The 22,825-nt window shown below is 39.3% G+C and overlaps 1 protein-coding gene across 3 annotated transcripts in view; it reads right to left on the bottom strand.

The window, feature by feature from the left end:
- The window catches only part of ITGA8 (integrin subunit alpha 8), a 140,707-nt gene that overhangs the window by 110,224 nt on the left and 7,658 nt on the right, over window positions 1-22,825 (bottom strand). For all 3 annotated transcript variants that reach the window (XM_020806655.3, XM_073003121.2, XM_073003122.2), the window contains 2 exons: window positions 8,791-8,891; window positions 992-1,115 (listed from right to left, as the gene is read on the bottom strand). In XM_020806655.3, the coding sequence (XP_020662314.3) occupies window positions 992-1,115; window positions 8,791-8,891 (225 nt within the window). The remainder of the gene's footprint in view (window positions 1-991; window positions 1,116-8,790; window positions 8,892-22,825) is intronic.

Below are 22,825 nucleotides of genomic sequence, written 5' to 3'. Positions count from 1 at the left end.
CAAAGAGGAAGAAAAAGTGATTATCCAAAGCTCATGTCAAAACCAGAAATACGTGAATTCTGCCAGGAAAATCTGAACCCAAAACAAGAAGTTCAAATTTCAAATCTGTTTTGGCAGATTTAAAGGTGAATGTGAGATGTTACACTTGGTTTATCCTAACTGACACCAGCCAGGGTCAAGAAAATGACCTTGAGTTAGCAAAAACACCACAGACCTCTGCTTAATTCAGTGTTGCCTTAATATGTTCAAACAATTGTTTTCAGGACATTGCAGTCAAACAGAAGACTTATTAGAAGCTTTGTAGACATTACACAATTCATAGTTACATCCCCATTCTACGCTATGACCAATAGCCAGCCTGCTTACAAAACAGTATGATTATTTCATCATAAGTACAACCTGTAGGTTGTTAGTTCTATAAAAAGAGAGGGGAGAATGTGTTCCATTTGAAATAATCAGCTGCTTTTAAAAGTTGGCTTCCGCTTATCTAGATCTGTTCGGTATATTTAAAGCACTTTTAAATTAAGCCAATTTTGTCTTCACATGTCAGCATGCGAGCACCAGCTTCATCTGTACTCTTTTAATTAAATAGAAAAGCATTCAAGTAGAAACATATAATTTGATGTCTCTTTTTAACTCAAGATCTACTTTGTGAGAAAATATTTCCTGGGAGGGGCCATTCAGTCAAGTCTACACCTGGGATGAATGCATGAAAGCACTGTCTACATTTTCAGGTCTACATGAGCTAATTTTGGATAGCTCAGTGGTTTAGTTATCTGGCTGTGGAGATGGATTTCCTACTGTACCTTCTTGAAAGGGGTTGGACTCAGTGTTCCATAACGGGCTCTTCCAGCTCTGCAGTTCTAAGGTTGTTATTATTATTATTATAAATCTATTTGTTATTACTATAACATTTACAAAATTTCATTATGACAACAGTATAACAATAACAGGCATTATTTAGTTCAAGTAAGAAAGGCAAATAACTTACTGTTGCGACAAGGAGAATATTCAGCATACGTGCTGAAATTCTGAATTGCAACATAGCACGTGCCGACCGGGTCCTTTTCGGGTGAAGTCTTTAGCGTCCTCCAGTGATACAAAGGAGCACACGCCTATCAAAACAAGAGTTGCAAATAAGGTGGCCATTTTCACCTGGTGGCGGCATGCATTACACAAAAGGAGGACAAAAGACAATTTTGTACAAAATTGCATATGCTGACTTATTTAAACAGATGTAAAAATCAGAAATTATATTTAGAATTTAAATTGACCTGTGATGCATCTCACTAGGGCAGATGGGAAGACCAAGTGACCATCTGCCTGTTGAGTGTGCTGCCCAGGTAGTCAGAATATATGACTTTAATGAGAGTTGCACTCACTTTTCCCAGCTCTCTGTTTTGTTGTTGCTTGTGCAACAGAATGTCTGGGATGATGGCTGATCTATGAAAGCATCAAGACAATAGAAGACTACTGTCACCCTCGTCCTGTAAAGTAGATTCTTCTTTAGTGACTGTTTAGGAAACCTTAGTGATTGCTTAGGGACGTGGTGGCGCTGCGAGTTAAACCACAGAAGCCTCTGTGCTGTAAGGTCAGAAGACCAGCAGTCATAATATCGAATCCACGCAACGGAGTAAGCACCCGTCACTTGTCCCAGCTCCCGCCAACCTAGCGGTTCAAAAGCATGTAAATGCGAGTAGATAAATAGGGATCACCTTGGTGGAAATGTAACAGCGTTCCGTGTCTAAGTCGCACTGGCCACATGACCACGGAAAGTGTCTACAGAGAAACGCTGGCTCTATGGCTTGGAAACAGGGATGAGCACTGCCCCCTAGAGTCAAACATGACTGGACAAAAATTGTCAAGGGGAACCTTTTATTTACCTTAACCTTAGGAAACAATAAGCAGGATGGTTTATATTCTGTTGCTTCTAAACCTGTTTTTAGTAATGCTGTTATCTAACCTTTTAAATATGATTAATTCTTTTTAAATATTTGAATAATTCACTGTTTTTAGCTTTTAATTTTGTGTTTTTAATGAAGTAAGCATCTTTGGGTCCTTTTTAAGGAGAAAGACAGGGTAAAAATATTTTAAATAAATATGAGAAGCCTGAAGCTTCTTGGTGTCCCTACTTGTAGTTCTCTATCTTTAAATCAAACTTTAACTGGACAGTCCTTTAAATGTAGGAGATAAAGAAAAGTCTCAAAGATTAATACAGAAATCAGACATGTTTACCAGTGTTGGGTGTTGCTCCCATCAATTAAAGACATGTTTATCCAAAGATTTCCCTGACTACTAACATTTCAAGTTAACCCTGTTTTCTAATGAACTGTTTAAAATTTGTATCATTTTATTGCTTTATTTTTTTCAAGCTATTTTATTTCTTGTTTAATAAGACATTTGGGGTGTCTGTAACTGACAGCAGAGGAATTCTTGGATAGTTCAGTGGTTTAAGGCATCAGGAGTTTGATTCCTGACTGTGCCTCCTTGATGGGGGCTGGAGTTGATTATCTATACAGTCCCTTCCAGCTCTGCAGTTCTCAGATGATGATGATGATGATAAAACTGGACCAGGACTGAAGCTGTTGTCTGCTTGCCCATCGGTAAAAATGTGACAGAACTATACTGATGTTACTAAAAGCTAAAATTATCTTGTTTGGAACATCAGCTTACAGTACAACATAATGGCTGAAACCCTATCATGTAACATAAGAAAAATCATAAGTTTCAGTCTGTTCCTCATGGGCAAATAAAGAGTCCTGTCATAATTCTCAGAGGTGTAGGTACACACTGGTTTGATTTTTTCTGTGTGCTTCCCAAGAATTTACTTTGCTTAACATTATGTAATAGGATTTGGGCCATAATGTATTATGAACTGAATATTATTTCTCCAAGAAATTCAGCAAACAACCCACAGCATTGCAGAAGGATAAGGAAGTCTGGATCCAGTCTATGGAAGTTCCCCAGTGTGGTCTGCAAACTTCTGCTGCTGCTATCTCTGAACAGTGATTGCAGATAGGATGCTATTTAAAAGTTTGGAACTGAGCTATGCTTTGCACTGGGCTGAATTCTGAGTTAAGAACTGCATAGAACTGAACTTCACTTTGTATGCCTGAAAACTGTTCCACCAAACCTTATTCCTGAACAGAATTACAAACTATAAATCATTAGAATGTTTTCTACACTTGGTGTGGAAAAATCTACATTGCATGCCCCATACCTCTAGCCCTCTTCAGAAGGCATTCACAAGGCCAAAAAATGATGAAGAAGAAAGTCTTAGGTTTGATTCCTAACATGTCCAATTAAACACTTCAGGTAGGATGAGATGCAACAGGTATTTACTGAAGACCCTGGCAAGCCAGAGCAATCTAGACCAGACAGATGAACAACCTGAAGTAGCATGTGGTATCTTTTTCAATGTCTTTCACCAGCTTGTGAAGTATAGGACTGTGGCTTATAGGCACATATAGATACACAAAAGTGTGTTTAAGTCTTTTGTTTAACAAACAAGCAAACAACACAAAAATGAAAAAAGTACTTAGATGCTTTTAGTCCAAGTTTTGTATATCAGCAGCTGCATCTTGCACAGAGCTGTTTAAAAGCACCCCACAACAAATGTTTAAGGCTCCAATGATCTGAGAAGTTTCTAAATTATTAAAACAATTCCAATTTAAACCAAGAAGAACACATAGAGAGGGAAGTCTGGGAGATAAAAGGAAAGAGAAACTGGCACTTGGTTTACTTTTAACTATGTTTTCTCCCACTCTGCAGAGAAGGCTTCACAGCATTAAAAAGCTTGGATGGATTGTGCAGATTTATTGTTTAAAAACAGATATTATTTAACACTACTTTTCTGCTAAAAGATATTCAAAGTGAATAATTTATGAAATTAAGTAATTGCTACAGTAAAACTAACAGCAATAAATGCAATGAACATCATGGTAAATCCAGGAACACATCTGTCAAAAGTGTCATTAAAAAGCCACAGCACAGACAGATTTCTTACTCCAGTCCTCTGAAGATGCCAGCTACAGAGACTGGCAAAATGTTAGGAAGAACAACCTTCACAACATACTGATGGGGGTAAACATGTACCATCAGCAATACAAGTTTTTAAGGCCAGGATTATTTCACAAATGCTTTATGGCTCTCAACTATTCGCTTGCGCTAATCTACAACCTCTGGAGACTGTCCAGACCAAATTCGTGAGAGCCATTCTTGGAGTTCCACCTTGTACTTCCAATGTGGCTCTTCGCTTAGAGGTTGGGCTAATCTCCATCAAAGCACGGGCTAAAGTCCTTATGGTGAAATACTGGCTTAAACTGATTTTTGCAGTAGAAGGCTTGGCCCCACTGACCCTACTTGATCCCTATCAGTCAGAGTGGAAGAAGCATATAAATGAACAGTTATCGAAAATTGGCTTTTCCCCCAGTATACTCATAGCAATGGGTCTCAAGGATGCCATCAAAGCAGTGAAGTTAAGGGTATGGGACATTGAACTACAGGACCATGTTGGCCAGTTAGGGAAATATAATTTTCTAAAGAAATCTGCTTTTATCATCTCCTCGTATTTAGCCAGCACTATGTCACCTAAAGCCATAAGGGCTTTTATGCTAGCTAGGCTCAATGTATTTCCTTCCAAGCTTTTGGAGGGAAAATTTCGAGGTTTGCCTACAGCAGATTGTCTCTGCCCTTGTAACAGTGAGAAAGTTGAATCAGTTGGTCATGTTCTCCTTTTCTGTACCTGCTATCGGGATCTTCGTATGGAGCTTTTATCACCTATTATTTGTAAATCTCCTGGGAGATCAGAGGAGGATTATGTCCAACTGCTACTCTCTGACAACACTCCTTATATTACGAGACAAGTGGCCAAATTCTGTGCGGCAGCAATGGTTATTCGTAATCAAATGTTTGGATAGGTGATTTTAGATGGATATGTTTTAAATATAACACTGATTGAGGTTTTATTTATATCAAGGATACACAATGTTATTAACTGGAAAGAAGGGTTGTTTTATCATGTTTTATTGGAATTTATTGGACTGATCTTACCAAGCTATAATTATATGTATCTATTTTATATTGATCTGGTTTTACTGGTCTTTGACCGTAATAAAGTATTCATTCATTCATGGCCAAAGAGCCCAAAAAACCCACAACAACCATCAGATCCCGGCTGTGAAAGCATTCGAGAATACATTAAATACTTTTTTTTTTACTTTGGACAGCTAAAAAAATCTCCAGTAGAAGCATGTCATGAATTAATCTGATGTGGAGCTTGGAAAACTTCCATTTTGGATGACAACTCTGAAAATCTCTCGAGCTATCTGTCTGTGCTGGTTGGAGGATTCTAGAAGGCAGAGTCCAAAATTGTAACTTTCCCAAGCTTTAGGTCTAGGAAGGCTTCTTCCAAAAGCTGAGATGACAATGGTGAGAGGAGACACTTTCTTTGGTACTATATATACCTTTCTCAGAGAAGGGTACCCAGATAAATGAAACAGAATGGGAGGAAGAAGCATCCTTTAGTCATGCTCGTTTCAAGCCTTTTTGGCCTTCAGTGGTTCAGAAATAGCTACTCCAGAAAGTTGTTTTATTTGCTCTGTATATCAAAGAACCACTGACATGCTAATAGAGAAATCCTGATCCTTCCTTCTATAAAAGTCTGACAAGTGATGCAAACCACTAATCAATAGTTTGTGCAAGGAACACCAATATGCTTCTACAGTTAGACCTGATATTGATCATTGTTACCAGCTGTTACCAAGAAACAAGATTTTCCTTCCACAGACCCATTGCCTTTCTTCTAAGTGTGCTTTCTACATGGAGACTTTTTGAGAGGGTTACTTTAACAGCAGACACAAGAGGGGCAGTTACATTTGCAATGTACATGGAGTACGCAAGGGCAGGAAACCATGTGCTAGGATTTGTTCCTAGAAAGGTGCAAACCTGCCCATGCCATGTTGATACTGAAGGAAAACTATTTGTTCCCTGTAACATGCAGTTTGGCTCCAAGACACAAACTGGTAGATAGTTTTGAACTACAGTAGAAGGTAGTAAGGTTGCTAGTACTCAGGTTACCAGCTGAAGTCTCAAGGAAGTGCTATGCTTATTTCTTCAGGGAGATGAATTTCAGAGTGAGTGGTACTGGAAGAGGAAGAACATCTGATTTTATTATGCATGGTACCTTCAGTGTCAGGGTAGTGATTTCCTTCCCACAGTAACTGACTTAGTGCAATGCACATTTGCATGTGTTGTGTACATGTTGGTCAGTATCCTATTGCATGTCCCAATGAGAGCAAACCTGCTGACTCAACAGGATTTACAGAAGTGTTGTTCAGCAATTGATTTAGTGTATCTATTCTCTATAGCTGAAACTAGCAATGGGATACTGCCTTTTATTTGTTTAGGAGATAACATGGGAAGTCCATCTGGTCTGTCTCACTCTTTCAGGCACATGTGTACCCACTTGCTCATCATTTTGCAATAGGAGGGTGCAGGAGACAGAGGTGCAGGTTGGATGAAGGTGAGGGGGTGCAGAATTTCAACATGAAGATCTCAGACAGAATAGTGGATGTGCTGCTATGGAGGAATATCTCTCTCTCACCTTATGGTCTGCTTGTGCATTTGTACAATATTGTACAGAGAAACTGGCCCAAATCCTATCGCACAGTTATATAAAAGGCATAATGTTTAGAGGTTATTTGCGGTAAGTTAAGACATCTCTGCAGGCATTATCCGTTGCATGGTAAGTCATATGAATAGGCATGCAATAAATAAAGTCTACTGAGATTTATCTCTAAAAGCTACACCTTTTCCATAACTGTATGATTTCTGCCACTGTATTCCTTTAAATATTACAGAGACATTAGAGTCTTCGTTTCTAATTCAAAGGAAACCAAACCCTAGGGCTTCATCACACAGAGGACTGGAAAGCTTGTAATAATACAATTTTATATGCCCTTTTCACTGTTCTGTAACCCTCCTTAAATCACTACAAGCCACCAAAAACAAAACAAAACAAAACACTGAAGTAGGATGTGCATGTGTGATTTTATTTTTTGGAAGAAAATACTCCCCTTCTTTGAACTACATACTCAAGGACCACGGAAGGTCATTGGGTCACATGCGCATACAGGATTTATTTCTAACACTCACTTTATGTAAGGAAATCAACTTTGCATTTAGAGAGTGTGCATGAGAGAGAATATGCCCAAAGGAGGTAAACTAAAGGTGCTGTGTTTGGAATCTGAGAGCTGTGATTGCTCAGAGGAAAGACTGCTGGGAATCCAACATGCAGGCTAGCTCCGTAACAGGAGAAGGTGATGTTTTATTCATCACCTGTTTTATGTCAAAGTCCTTTTCTGGGGTTAACCACATGAGTGAATATTTAAAGCAAGGCATTTCCTTTAGATACACATTCCCATTAAAAATAATTTGAATCGTTCTAAAACAAATCCCCAGACAACACTTGTTGCTTCGTACTTGTTTGGGAAAATTAAGCATGACCAAACTCAAGGTTCACTAGGCAAGATATTTCATTGTCATTTATAAAGCCTTTTATTATCCCAGCACATTAGCTGTTAACATAAAATGCCTGTCTAAGTAGCAAACAAATTACTGTTGCCATCACCCTACTAGTTAATAAAACTGCTTGAAAGAACACAGATAGATCATTATGGAGTAGCACTTGCGGGTTTCTATCAGTTCTCGTAAAAAGCTCTATAAAATCACAACAGGCACATAGAGTTTTTTTTAAAGAAAACTTTGGATTTGGAATCATAGTCCCATTAATCTCACAGATTTGCCACTATGATGTAGGCTTCTGGGATGAAGTACAAGCAGTTGATAGAGGAAACTGCAGAATCCCTTCAATTCATACCAAGTCATTTCTATTTTTATATTGACTGGACTAGAGAAAGACAACCAGATCACTAATTACATGCTCACCTAGAGGCCTAAATTGCCTGAAATCAATCAAAGGTAACAATTTATACTTAACCGTTTGCTGTACATACTAACTTTATGTCATTCATGCTGCCCATGAAGAATTATCTAGGACTGAGGCTCCAAAATGGTCCATCAGTTAAAATTACTTTTGGAAATCTCACTTTCAGATCCTTCCCAATCCTTCCTTTTCTGTATTTTAGGATATTCAAATGATCCTCACTCCCAAGAACATTGAAAGAATGCACAGGGAAGGTGTCATTGAACTAGGTGGGCCTAGCATATATCTGGTATTTCTTACAGCATGGAGGAACTGTAGGCTTCTACATTAGTTTGTGCAAAGCACAACCTCTTCCATCTCCGACAGGAACAATGGTCACCGGCATCAACAGGAGACAGGAATACTTCACCTGGCTTTAGTAACCCCCTCAAGTGTTCTTGTGGCTTGTGGGCTGTATACTATCCTGTCTTCTAATTTTCCTCTTGCACACACATTTTGATTCTCTCTGTGCTTGTTCTAGGCTATGTTGGAATAAAGGCTTGGGTGCATCTTCCAGGCTCAACATGAAAATTAAACAGCCATACCATTACATATTTTCTTTTTGTACTATCCCGACCTGATGAAGAGTTCTGGAGAACTAGAAAGCTCACACCTTGTTTTATGGCCCCCTAGTAAAAATAATCCTCAACTATGGTCTTTGAAGAGAGTTTTCCCCCCTAAAGGACCAGGTTGACAAGGACTACCTTCGCTTATTCATAGTTATATGTGTGTGTTCATTTTGAACATATATGACTGAAAAAGAAAAATCTCAGAAAATTGAATGCCAGAAAAATCTAATAACTTACCACAACTTTTCCTTTATGAGCTCTGACTGTTGCTCCAAACCATTGATTTGATTTAAACTCAATAGGTTCCCTTGTGCCATTCACTTTTATTTTCCTATTGTCTGCAAAAGAGAGGAAATACAATATATTTCTGGTCCACTTATCATCATGGATAGGACAGAATGCAAATTATTATCTTATTGAAAATATTAGGCTAGGTTAGCTGAACTTTTCACAAATAATCACCACTAACTTACCCTACTGATTTCTGTGTGGATGGAGTGCAACTAACCAACTCCAGATACAACCCAGTGTTTATAAACACACATTCTTCAACTTATAACAGTGAAGCTTATTTCCAAGTGTGGTAAAGGCTAAAGTATATAAAGAGCTTCTATTCTTGTGTCATTCATTCTCATTCTTGAGCTGGCAAACAAAAGCTAAGAAACTTTGAGACTCAAAGTTACACAGAAAGATTTCAGATAAGCCACAGCTTAGAAATATTACAAATTCATTCATTACTTCTAATTCAAAGATTTCTGTCACAAAAACAGCAATAACTGCAAAAGTTATTATTTAAATTGCTAAATGACAACAAGGTCAACAGGAGTAATGATGTAAAATTTTACATTAGTTTCTCATTACTTCTGCAGGTCATTTCGCAAATTGCCCATATTTAAGAATTTATATTTTGATGGTTGTTGTGGGTTTTTCAGGCTGTTTGGCCATGTTCTGGAGGTTTTTCTTCCTAATGTTTTGCAAGTCTCTGTGGCCGGCATCTTCAGAAGTAGTGTGTGGGGTTGTTGGTGTAGTGTGTGGGACTACACCAGGACACAGACAGAGTTCTAGCTCCTGTCTTCTGAAGATGCCAGCCAGAGACTGGCGAAACGTTAGGAAGAAAAACCTCCAGAACACGGCCAAACAGCCTGAAAAACCCACAACAACCACCAGATCCCAGCTGTGAAAGCCATTGAGAACACAATTTAAATTTTCTTTTGTTAAAATACTGTAAATGTTGAACCATTCCTTCATTCACTTTATTTATATCACAGCTTCCTCCTATTAAAGGGATTCAAGAGATCACAATTAACATTATGAATTAATTTTAAATTATCACTAAAATAGTTAATGTTTCTGAATCATGTGGTTGTTCTGGGTTTTTCGGGCTCTTTGGCCGTGTTCTGAAGGTTGTTCTTCCTGACGTTTCGCCAGTCTCTGTGGCCGGCATCTTCAGAGGACAGCAACCTGTGCTCTGGATCAGGATTTTGATTTTGTGTTAACCCTTTCGTGTGAAACACCATTTCGAATCTCTGAATCTTCCAGTTTAGTAATCTATTTGCTGAGTCACTCCAGTTCCTTTAGGAACACATTCACTCTGATCCACACATCAAGATCTTATACAATTTTCCTGTTCATAAAGACAGCAGAACTGTCTTTCACATCATAAATAATTAATTAAAATACCTAACTATAAAAACAAAAATAAAAAAGAGCATGCCTGCCCCATGTGTGCTCTGCAATATACATAAGAAGCTACACCAGAGCAATTATATGCAAATACAGTAATCCCTTATTTCACTTCAGTCTCTGGTCTGTGTACATAAGAAAGATTTCCTTCAGAATAATGAGTTTATACTTTGGTCACAATATAGGTAATTTCTAAAGTTATTGATATTTTGACATCATTCAAATTTGTTAAATACTTCAAGAATTAAAAAGAAATGAAGACTAAACAAAGTGACATCTCTCTGCTGAATTTCATTTAGTTTCAATAAAAATAAACTGGGAAATTAAAAAGTAATCCTGTCCTGCAGCTATAATCTAAGAATATCATCTAGAGATGTAGGAGGAATAAATTAGGTCTGGATATTTACATGCATTTACTAAAATTGGGTCTGTGAAAACCAAACCAGAACAGCATTTACTAAATTTGGATCTGTGGAAAATGAACCAGATCACAATCACATGCCAAAATCTGCATTTTTCAAAATTCAATGGTCCAGTAAAACTACATTAATTAATTAATTAGTCAATAGAAGAAAACAAAATAAAAAATAAAACAAAACCCACATCTCCGTGTATTCTATTATGTTGAAGTGCTTGTGAAAAGTGTATTCTAAAATTTATACAGCATGAAAAATAGACACAGACGTGTATATAGGGATGCACTTTATGCAGACTTGTGTAAACCTTTTTATGACAAGTTTTGTTCACAAATTGAAAACGAAATTGTTCAGATTGTTGGCTGCAAAACCCATTTGTTTGCCTATCTTCAAATCCACTAGCCAATATTCTTCAGTATTCTTATTATGAAACAAAGAAATAACCAAGAAATGCATATTTCTAAGAGGTCCTAATCCTAACTTCAGGATGAACCATCCAGTGCAGCCCAACCTGACCGGTCGCAGGGCCTGGAAAAGCTAGTCTGGGGAACAACTAATGTACAACTGTCTGAACTGCCCAGCCAGCATCGCATGGTCATGTTAGCTGTGAGTTATGGGGAGCTGTAGTTCCCAAAAAGAAACTTTTCCAAGTTCTGATTGGACCAGGGCCATTTCTCACCATCTACTGCTCCACAGTTAGCTCTGGAGACAACAGAAGACTCCATTTCTGACCAGCATTACATGCATGCTACCTTGCTACAAGAGACAGCTCTTTAACATGGCTAAGACACACACTGCAGATGTCAACATAAGAAAAGCCATCTGGGTAAAAACTCAGCCCAATTATAATGCATTTCAGGTTTTAATAAAAAGCAGACCTACACTCCTTTCACCCTCAGTCCTCTGAAGTGAAATGATTTCCCACATGTTCCCTGAACTACGTTCCTCCCTCGCCAGTCACTCCTAATGAACTTCTCTATTTATACCCACAAGTGAACGCAAAACCCCTTTTGCCCCTCGTATCTGGGTAGTCATGCTCTGCTTCTGGTTCATATCAAGGAGTTGTTCACCAAGACCTACTTTTGTTATTCGCGCTAAGTGAAAATAAAAACACACATTCTGTCAAAGAAGGAATGTAAAGTATTTTTTCATTGTCGGATTATATTATACATATTTACAAAACTGAAATACAAAACACATACCAGTAACACTGGTTAATATTTGCACCACAGCGCAGGCTTAACATTCCAGATAGCCAGACTTTGGGCTTGTGGGTTTGTGTACTCCCAGCTTCTGCTCTGCCCTCAAGTCTCCCCCTCTAAGCTTCTGTGGTTCCCTTTAATGCGACCGAGGGATTTCCAGGTATAACGTAATCAAAAGTGGTTTACCAATCCTTCCTTCTGGTGGCGCTCTGGGATCATGCAGCTTGCCCAAAGCCATGAAGCTGGGTTTTTTCTCCTGAGAGACAGCTATATGACCCATGAGCTTTACTGTACAATAGTAGGATAGGATAGTTTCAGCGCTAACGTAATTGTGACCATGTTACTGCTGAGGAAATGCCAGTGCAAACTTTCCTGCCACCCAAGATGGGAGGAAAAGTAGTGCCATGCAGTCTTATTCAATCCACCACTACCTTCCCATACCCCACACTCTTGGAGAAGGAGAAGGAAGGAAGGGTCAGCAGGACCCTTTTTCATCTGTTACTGTTCCCCTGTCAGGAGATAATTTTGGCCACCCCTCTCCAGAACACTCTGGCTGTAAAGATCACTGTAGTCAGGTTTCTAGACCAGTGTTTCCCAACCTTTTTAAATTCACAATCCCCTTTTATAATAGCCAAGTAGCCTGTGATCACGTGTCATATTTGCATAAATAGTAATTTTTAATGGAAAGTTTTCTGCTTCTATACTGCCCCATAGTACTTAAAGCAATCTCTGGGCATTTTACAAGTTAATTATGCAGACTACACATTTCCCATCCCCCCCCCCAGTGAGCTTAGTACTCATTTTTACTGTCCTCAGAATTATGGAAGACTGAGTGAACCTTGAGCTGGCTACTTGGGCTTGAACCCTGAGTCGTGAGCACAGTTTTGCCTGCAGTACAGCAGTTTAACCACTGTGCTGTGAAACAACCCTTCTAAGAAAGTAGAGCTTTCTTTCACCCCACCAAAGGGCCCGTTTTTCATATATATCCAGCTCCAAAAGGTCAAGGAAGAAATTATTTAACGACTATAATATATGCACGGTGACCCGTAAACCCCCCCCAGAAAACACCCCCTTAGAGGTCAGAACACCCAAGATGGAAAACAATGTTCCAGAAACCTATATGCTACAAAATGTTAAATGTCTCAGTGGGAGGGAGAACAGTGCTTCTCACTATGTTGGAAACACGCATAAGCCGTGTCCTTTCCTTTCGGAGAACTGCTTGGAGCCAAACGGTTAGGAAGCAACCAGCTCTAGCGGCTTCTTGTAGTTGGTGCAGCTTTGCAGAACACACCTCCCAGTCTCTGGGCTGCTCCCTGAGTGCGGAAGACGGTGCTTTGATTCCCACCTCAGATAGCTGAAAAGCGAGGATAAACTGCTACTGGGTGACCGTGTATTCTACCTTACAGAGGAGACCTCCATATGAAGGGTCGTCAAAAAAGCATCTTGTTTTGAGGATATTATTTATCATATTCCAGTTCCTCATTTTTACTTTAAAAAAGAGAGCAGTGCTTCTGCTTAAAGAAACAGATGCTGAAAAATCTCATGAAGAATACTAAAAACATCAAGTAAAGGTAAAGGTTTCCCTTGACATTTTTAGTCCAGTCGTATCCAACTCTAGGGGGCGGTGCTCATCCTGTTTTCCAAGCTGTAGAGCCAGCGCTTGTCCGAAGACAGTTTCTGTTGTCACGTAGCTAACGTGACTAGGGAGCGCTGTTTTACCTTCCCACCGAGGTGGTACCTATTTATCTACTCGCATTTGCATGCTTTCGAACTGCTAAGTTGGCGAGGAGCTGGGAGAAAGCGACGGGAGCTCACTCCATTGCGTGGATTCGATCTTACGACTGCTCGTCTTCTGACCCTGCAGCACACAAAGGCTTCTGCGGTTTAGCCCGCAGTGCCACCACGTACTAGCAACACAATTTAACACTTGATAATTTATTTATTTATTTATTTTGTGAGTCCTTGCTTGGTACATCCAAAGGCCTGTGAAATAAGAACACCAGTTGTCCAACAATGTAGAGAATGAGCAATGAAAACTGTAGGATGGCTGACAGGACCATAGAACTTGTGGAAAGTATACTGAAGCGACTTTTCCCACCTCTGTTTAAGAGATCCATAAAGAAAAGCTATTATCGCTACTACTACTATTGTTGTTGTTATTGCTGCTGCTGCTCACTAGGGAAATGGAGACAGATCAAATAAGCTTCATGTTTTACAGTTTTTCATTGGCAATTAAGCTAGCATATTTGAATGCATAAATTGCTCAAATATGCAGTCTTAATTGAAAACAAAACTTTCAGAGTCTGAAACTCAGACATGACCTTGACTTAAAAGGGGGGAAGAAACCTAAGTCTCCTTCTAAGAAGTAAATATTTAGAACTCTTTTAACTTTTTAGGGTTTGTGGGGTTTTTTTAAAGGGTCATTCATAGCAGTATTCAAAATTTGGACACAAACATAATAGACAGTGAACAAAGATAATGCATTATTTCTGAAAGCAGTTTAATGGAATGAACTCTTTTAAGAATGATTCGAAGGTGGTGGGTAGGATTTTGTAACTACAGTATTGCAAAGCATGGAAATTATGCTGGTTGGAGGGATTATGAGTCACCAAACTGTTGGTTTATAGCAACCACTAGTTTTTTCTTCTGTGATTGAACTCACAGGTCTATTTCACCTAAGCAGACTTCAAAAGACACCTAGGATATATTAATCTATGAGTTTCAATTTTAACCAATTTCCCACATTTCCTTTCTTCAATTAACTTCTGCAACAGAACCTTCTAAAACTTTACCGGCAAATTCATCGATATTTTCTACTAATATATGCAGATGTTGCAAGAAATTGCCCCAAATATGTTGGGTTTAAATCATTATTTTTCTGGCTTTTTGCAGTGGAAAAGTGCATTGCTGTGAAACATTAGGAAGAACAACCTTCAGAACACGGCCAAAGAGCCCGAAAAACCCACAACAACCTATCATATTTATTATTTATTTATTATGTATTTATTAATTAAATTTATGCCCCGCCCATCTAGACCAAAGTCTACTCTGCATGGCTAACAATAATAGATAAAATAAAAACAATATAATAAAATTAAAAAAAAACAACAGTAATAATATAGTTCAAGATGGGAAAAATAATCAGGTAATGACAGGAGGGAAAGCCTGCCTAAAGAGCCAGGTCTTCAGTTAGCTCTTAAAACATACAGTGAGGGAGCCAGACAGATCTCTGGGTAGACTGTTCCAAAGGTGAGTGGCCACTGCCGAGAAGGCCCGGTTTCTTATTCTTTCTCTCTGGGCCTCCCTCAGCGTTAGGCCCCTCAGCCGCCCTTCCTGGCTAGAATGAATGATTCAGGTAGATCTAGGTGGGAGGAAGCGTTCCGCTAGATATCGAGGTCCTAGACTGTTTAGGGCTTTATATTTTATCATATATCCAGAGGGCCTATGCCCTACTTTATCAAGGACATTCCTCATTAAACAATCCCCTAATTCAGAAAAGGATACATGTAGATATATTCAGCGTACAACTCTGATCAGTCTTAGCCAGCAAAAATACTGGTGAAGAATTCTAGGGATTGTATTCTAGCATCACTTAGAGAGCCAGAGTTGCCAACTCCTGTTCTGTTTGAGAGTCTGGATAGTCCAACTCCAGTTTAAGGAAAAACAGGGGTCAAAAGGGAATAGTACCATGGCCTTTGAAACTGTCTATCCACAGTGAACCCCTGGACAGATGCAGAAGGCCCCCAGATCATCTAATCACTCTTTGCCACTATTTCTACTGAAAAGATAGTAAATGTTTCATAATTTGCATATACATATATAAATTATTTCCTGCAAATATCATGCAGATCTGCATCCTTACCTCTCTTTTTTTGGCAATGAGCAAATGGCTCCATAACATTTAGAGGTGATGCAGTCATCCCCACCTCTCTACTGTCCGCAAGCAACGGGCAAACTTCTTTTTTATCAATATTTTCTGTGATAAATGTCTTACCATCTCTATGGTTAATCATCTGTTTATTCCCCAGTGTCTCACAAGACATCTTTTCTACTTAAAGTTGAACAGCACCTGGCCTTTGTTAGGATCAACTCTGCTTCTGACTCATGTTTTCTCTCAGCAACACACTTGGCCAAAGATTTTTCCTTTTTTAGTCTTGACAGGCAGTTAATACTTTGATTGAAAAGCACAACTTATTTCACCGAGATGTGACTGAGTTAGTCCCAAAAGGCCAAAAAATATCCTGATCACCCACAGTAATCAGGATATCTTGTTCTAGCAATTTTTCATGTTAACATTGGCCAGAGGAGGAGAACAACTACATTTTAGTGAATACATTTTTAAACCAATGTCTTTTTATAAATGTCTTTCAGACTCCATCTGAACAATATCCTTAGATTTAGATACAACAGTGCATGGGTCTGTCAACTTTCCTTTCTCCCACACTCCCAAAATTTCAAAATCTGAAATTCTTTTTTTCCTTCTTTTTTTAAAAACTGGGGATAGGGTAAGGAGTACAGAAGGTAAGGGGAATTTGGGGAAGAAATCTCAAATGCTTTACAAAGAAAATGGCCAATCTTGTTCTTCTCAAAAATTGTCAGTGACCTGCATTGAGCTCAACATATACAGCTATTCCCAGTATGGAGAGAGAACCAAGTTATACCTTCTACCATCTGGCTCTTAAAGGGGGCACATGAGAAGCCTATGAGAGGGAATAGCTGGCAAACCTAACTCAGCACAACAAACATGGGTCTAAATTCAGTATTCAGATCTAAACATCAGCAAGATGAAACTTCTCACCCCAGAGCTACTGCCCAAAAAGGGTTTGTAGCCCACTATAATAGGTTTTTAGGAGCATGGGGGAGGTAGGCATAGATTCAAAACCAGAGTTAACTCAAGGGCTAGCTACTCAAATCTTCTACCTTTGATTGACAAGTAGGATTGAATCTGTCAATTTTACTTGCCAATCAAACTGTTTTTTTAAATCACAAGTTCCCCCTTCCAACTTAAGAAGAATTTTGAAAATTTCCTAAAGTTCCAATAAACAAAAGAAGCAAAAATCTCATCCTCCCTATTAGAGATGGGGGCGGGAAGGCAATTCGTTTTGATCTGTTATTCGTCAAGGTTAACAGATCAACAAATACGAATATATGAATATTCTTTGACGAATCGATGGATCAATCCATCAATTTGTCTGCACTTTAAACAGCTATAACACTGGCCCCCAACCACCTAGAACAGACCTGGGCAAGGTGCGGCCCGAGGGCCACATACGGCCCACAAGCTGCTCCTGTCCGGCCTGCTGATCATCACTCCAGTTCAAGCGTTTGTTCAAGCCCAAGACAGACTGGATTTCTCTCACTGAACAAGTTGAACATCAAAACCATTCATAGCTTTTTGTCTAAAGTTGATCAGTTGCTTATCTTTTATTTTTAAGTAAAGTTGGTCTGGCCCCTGAACACAGTTCAGATTTTTCATGTGGACCCCTATAGAAATAAATTGCCCACCCATGACCTAGAGACACCAAATTTGCAGGAAAGCTTACCCAGATGCTTTTCTACAAATCCTGAAAGTTTGGTGAGTAATGGATCACAGACCCCCAAGTTATATAGTCACAAAAAGGACCCCCCAGGAAAGCTCCCCTCAGGTACTTAGAGACTCCAAAATCACAATGGAGCTTCTTGGTGAAGATTGGATATTGGACATCCTAGTTATTCACCCACAAATTGGGTGTCCCCCCCAGGAGAGTTTACCACATGGCACAGAAGCCCATTTTGCCTACTGGCCACCGATCAGCTGATCAGAAGCCAATAGGCAGCCACCCCACCCCTACATCCAGCAACCCCAACAGCCTAATCCCACACCCCCTTCCTTTCCCTACCTTAGCCCCCCACCCCACTTCCACCGACACCCCTTTACCTTAATAGCTGCTGCCAAGGTCTCCATCAGGCCTTCACAGCCACTGGGTGTAAAAAGGGAGACTGGCTGCCTTTTGCAAAGATGGCATTTGGGGCTTCATTTAGAGTAGGGAAGGCGCAGCTGACATATTTGCAAAGGGCAGCCTGGATTCCCTAAAGGCAGGCTAAGGAAATCCAGGCTGCCCTTTGCAAAGATGGTAGCTGCAGCTTCCCTATTCTAAATGAACCTGCAGTTGCCATCTTTGCAAAGGGCAGCCAGTCTCCATTTTTACATGTGTGGCTCCAAGACCAGAAGACCTCAGCAGCAGCGATTAAGGTAAGAGGGGGTGGGCGGGGTGGGGTGGGGCCTAAGGTAGGGAAAGGAAGGGGGTGGGGAGTAGGCTGTGATATTGGGTGGCTGTGTGGGGTGGTGGCTACGTTTCTGCCATCAATCAGCTGATCGGTGGCCGGTAGGCAGAATGGTGGGGTTTCGGGGTTTTTTTTAATACAAAGGATGAATAAAAACAGTTAAATATTTGTCCCTTTGTATTCGTGGGGATCTCTGAAACCCACAAATACAGATCGACAAATATTTAATGAGTCGGCTTTATTCGTCAGAAAAAGCAATCCGTTTTTATATTCGTCCCCATCTCTAATCCCTATCTAATAAAGAGATATGTTTCAATATTGCTCTCTAGTTACCTCTTCTGGTCAGTTCAGAGAAATACAGTATTTTCAAAAGGAAATTATTTGTTTCTTTCTTTATTTAAATATTTATATTCTGCTTTCCAATACAAAGGGTGAAAAAAAAAACACATACAGAAGAAACAGACTAAGGAAAGCACAAAAAACAGGAACGTACCAGGCAAAATCAGCATAATTAAACTGTGATATTATCCAAAGTTAGATGCAATGAAAACTGACAGCTTAGATGACTTTGAAAGGGATCAAGGCAAATGTATGGAAGATAAATAAGCTAACCAATGTACAGTTATTCACTGAAATACTCAGAAGATCCCAAACATTCTCTACAAGAGAACCAACTTGGCTTGCCATCTTAAGCCCTGCATGGGAGAACAAGGTGAATTTCTGCAGGCAGAAGAGTTCAAATACTGGTGTCGGGATTTGCTCTACCATTAGGCAAAGTGAGGTGGCTGTTTCTGGCAACTGGACATAGGTGTCAAGAAAGGGCAGCAAATTGCTAGCTAAGGAACGTATTGCTGTTGTGTTTTTCCTGTCAAAGAGAGTCAGAGGTGCTTGAGGGATGTGGTGCTTCAGTTGTCAAAATCATTTGAGTTGCCATGATTTGGAAGTGGGACAAGAGCATTGTGTGCTGGTTCCCCTAAGGTAGAGCCCTTCTGGGGCTTTGCCCTGCTGGGAGGTGCCACCAAGCAGGCTCTGATTCATGTCCTTTTTCTACTGTACCTCTGTACAACTCTGGTGTGAGTCCATGAAGATCTGACTATACGGTTCACTTTATGAAGTTTTTGGGGGGTGTCTCCTCAATGTACAGGGTGGGAGTCTACTGACCATCTTTAAAGCTACTGCCTACTTCATGCAGAAGTCACATTAATTCCTTGTCTCTCACAAAGACCTTTGGTAAAAAGATTAAAAACTTGAAGAATAGACACATTTTGAAATCATCAGCTGCACTTGGGCTGTTGCTTCTCATTAAATCAAAGCTTTTCAGCACATGACTTCATCTTAGAAAATCATTTTCCTTGGAAATGCCATAGTATTTGCCAAGACAGAGAAGCAGTACATAAGCAGTAAATAGATCAAGTTCTAAATCAACTCACAGATATATTTTTAATCCAAAAGAAACGAAACTTTTATTCACCTAACGGTTGCCTCAATGGTCGGAACAGAGCATGTGGGAAAAGCACAACATAATAATACAATAATAATATTTATTTATATTGCACTCTATACCAGAGCGCATTCCTATAGTCAAAAACGGTTAAAATACAACCATAACATAATTACAATGATAAAAACATGCAGTAAACAATTATCATTCCATAAGACAATAAGCAACAATCAAAATAACAATATAATAATTGAAGTGCAGCAATTCTATCCCAATAATTGCCTGTTTCCATGGCAACATAGAACAGAAACCAACACTCAAAACATGTGACAGCATTTTTCCACCACCAAGTAAGGCTAACCTTTGTTAAAAGTTATTGTTACACCACAAACAGAGTGAAGCTATTAGTTGTAGCTAATTGTAATGTAATCATCATATCCATTCATGACTGCAGAATGAATTAATCACAAGTAGCTAATTATTTATAACTAGTTGCTCATTATAAATTCCTTCCCAGTTATTTGTAACTAAGTACTTTCAAACTCAGAAGGACAGCCCAGTCCAAATCTGGATTACAAGGAAAGAACTGCAAGAAAAACATAAATCTGGAAGATGCTTGTGAACAGTTATCAGGTGCACAGCAGAATAAGCTATAAAGGTAAGTCACCTGATTACAATCAACCCCAGTGAAGTATATATTTTAATTTAAATCACATTTATTATTTTTAAATTTACATCTTGTCCGAGAAATTATCATATTCAAATTATACACAAAGTTTTGTCCTTTTTTTTTTTTTTGGTGACACGGTACAAGGAAACTAATGCATAAAACCAAATGAAAGATTTATGGACTAAGGAAATGAATCCAATGGAAGAGTAAAGCAATAAAGACATAAATACTGCTACCAACATTTTAAAGTTCAAGACCAGGAAGAATCAAAATTAGCCCATTTGCTGTGGTTCTTTTGCTCATTTAGACAAGTGTTTGTTTCTCTCTTGAGAAAACACATTAATACCAATGAGAAATTGTCATAATTATTTTTTGTCTCACTAATTTCAGTTTATTTACCATAATATGACTAACTCTGGATCCAGCCCATTCAACACCAAGAAAAACAAAGATATACAGTATATCTCTATCTCTCATATATATATGCAGAGAGTATCCATGCACATGGTATCCTTCAACAACGGACATACTTACACACACACACACGCATGCATGCATGCATGCACACATACTTAGAATAAGTTAACAAAAATAAATTGACATTACAAGTGCAATGTAATTGTGTATGTATACTTAATATTTTATTATATACAGTGGTGCCTCGCATTACGACGTTAATTCGTTACAGCGAAATCGCTGTAGAACGAAAATGTCATAATGTGAAATAAAAAAGCCCATAGAAATGCATTAAAACCTGATTAATGCATTTCTATGGGCTTGAAACTCACCATCCAGCGAAGATCCTCCATAGCGCGGCCATTTTCGCTGCCCGTGTAGCGAGGAATCCATCCCAGAAAAGAGCGGGGAGCAATTTTTTTACCCGGTGGCCATTTTGGAACCACCGATCAGCTGGCCGAAAATCATCGTTTTGCGAGAATCAGTTCCCGAAGCAGGGAACCGATCATCGCAAAGCGAAATTCCCCCATAGGAAACATTGTTTTGTGATCGCTTTTGCGATCGCAAAAAGTTCGTTGTAGTGCGATTTCATCGTTAAACGGGCCGCTCATCTTGCGAGGCACCACTGTATTCATATTTACTTACTTTACTTATTTGTATAGCACTTACAAGTATTCAAACTGTACATATTACTTTACTGTAAATCTTTGGACACCTCTGTCAAATACTATAGATGGAAGAGTATTTGAGTAAAGAACAGCCTGCCTATAGATTTGTTGCTGTTGTTATGAGCTGTCAAATTGCTTCTGACTTATGGCCGCCCTAATAGGGTTTTTGAGACATGTGAGATGTTCGGCTACAAGCCTATCATTACCACCCCTTAGACTGTTTCCATGGAAACCTTTGAACCCAGATCTCTTGAGTCTTGAACTGACCCTCCATCCATTACACTACACTGGCACTTCTGACACAGATAACTTGCTTTGTAGCAGTTCTGTTCTCCCAAGTTTGGGTGGGCACATTCAGTGACACCAACCCACAATCAGGGGCAATCACTTCAAAGGGGTGCCAGTCAAAAGAGAAATATTCCTATTGCTTTTCCTGTGGTTGCAGGAAGTCCTCTTATTCCTGCCAGTCTTCTGTTTATTTTATGACAGTTATTGTTGGCACTGGAAGTGAGAAACCCACCCAAGTGTTCTGTCCAGTCTGTCTACAATGAAAGATTACAAACCCCATTAAACATTTGAAGACGCAGCTCACTTGTAAAAATTGGGGAGGGGGGAGCATAAGCCTCTTAGTGTGAAAATCTTTAATCCCTCTTTAAGAGCAAGCTGGGCTTGGGGGGCCACACTAGGAATGTGTTTCATGGCCTGACATATTATTTTCTTGCCTGTAATTATAAGGTCTATAATCTTTCTTACATAATGGTCATTAATCACTGGTTTTCTTGTATTACAAAAAAAAATTATTAGTGAAACTGAATTCAAATGTATGTTGTTTTCTCTTCTTCTAGAACTGAGCTTCTGGACATTCTGAAAGAAAACATTCTCACTCCCCAGTCTCATTAGTTTTAGGAGGTCACATCCAGCACTCCAGCTTTTGATATTAGCAAACCCCAATTCTATAAAGTTCATAATGTTTGAACTGGTCCCATTTTCAATAATTAAAGCCAGCTGGATTCCATTCCCACATGGTATCCTTCAACAACAGACAGATTCTTTTGCCTGGAAAGAAGAGGAGGTAAGGCCATGATGTGAACCATTAGTGGTTCAGTTTGGGGGCCATGCAAATGCTTTCCTATGTGACTCCCTCTAGCCACATCACAAGTGCTTTTATTTATGTTCAAGATATATACTCTAACGTTGCGACATATGGTCCTCCAGGCAACTCTCAAAACAATCTACAAAACAATCTTAGATATCCCTCAGTCTCAAAAGACCATGGTAACGTGCTCTGTATGAGTGTCCTCTCCAGAGCACGAAGCCCAGGTAGAATAATATGGAGGATAGGCTGTTACCCAAGCAGCAAATCCCCCCTCTCCACATTGCTGAAATAGTCCAATGGAAAGGCAAGAGCCAATACAACTGGTTCCAGTGACGTCACAGGAGTTGCCAGAACGACATGAACTGCCTCCGGGACT

This window comes from Pogona vitticeps, chromosome 6 (assembly GCF_051106095.1).
Source record: "Pogona vitticeps strain Pit_001003342236 chromosome 6, PviZW2.1, whole genome shotgun sequence".
NCBI classification, from domain to species: Eukaryota; Metazoa; Chordata; class Lepidosauria; order Squamata; family Agamidae; genus Pogona; species Pogona vitticeps.
This window is presented reverse-complemented; position numbering and strand designations above follow the sequence as displayed.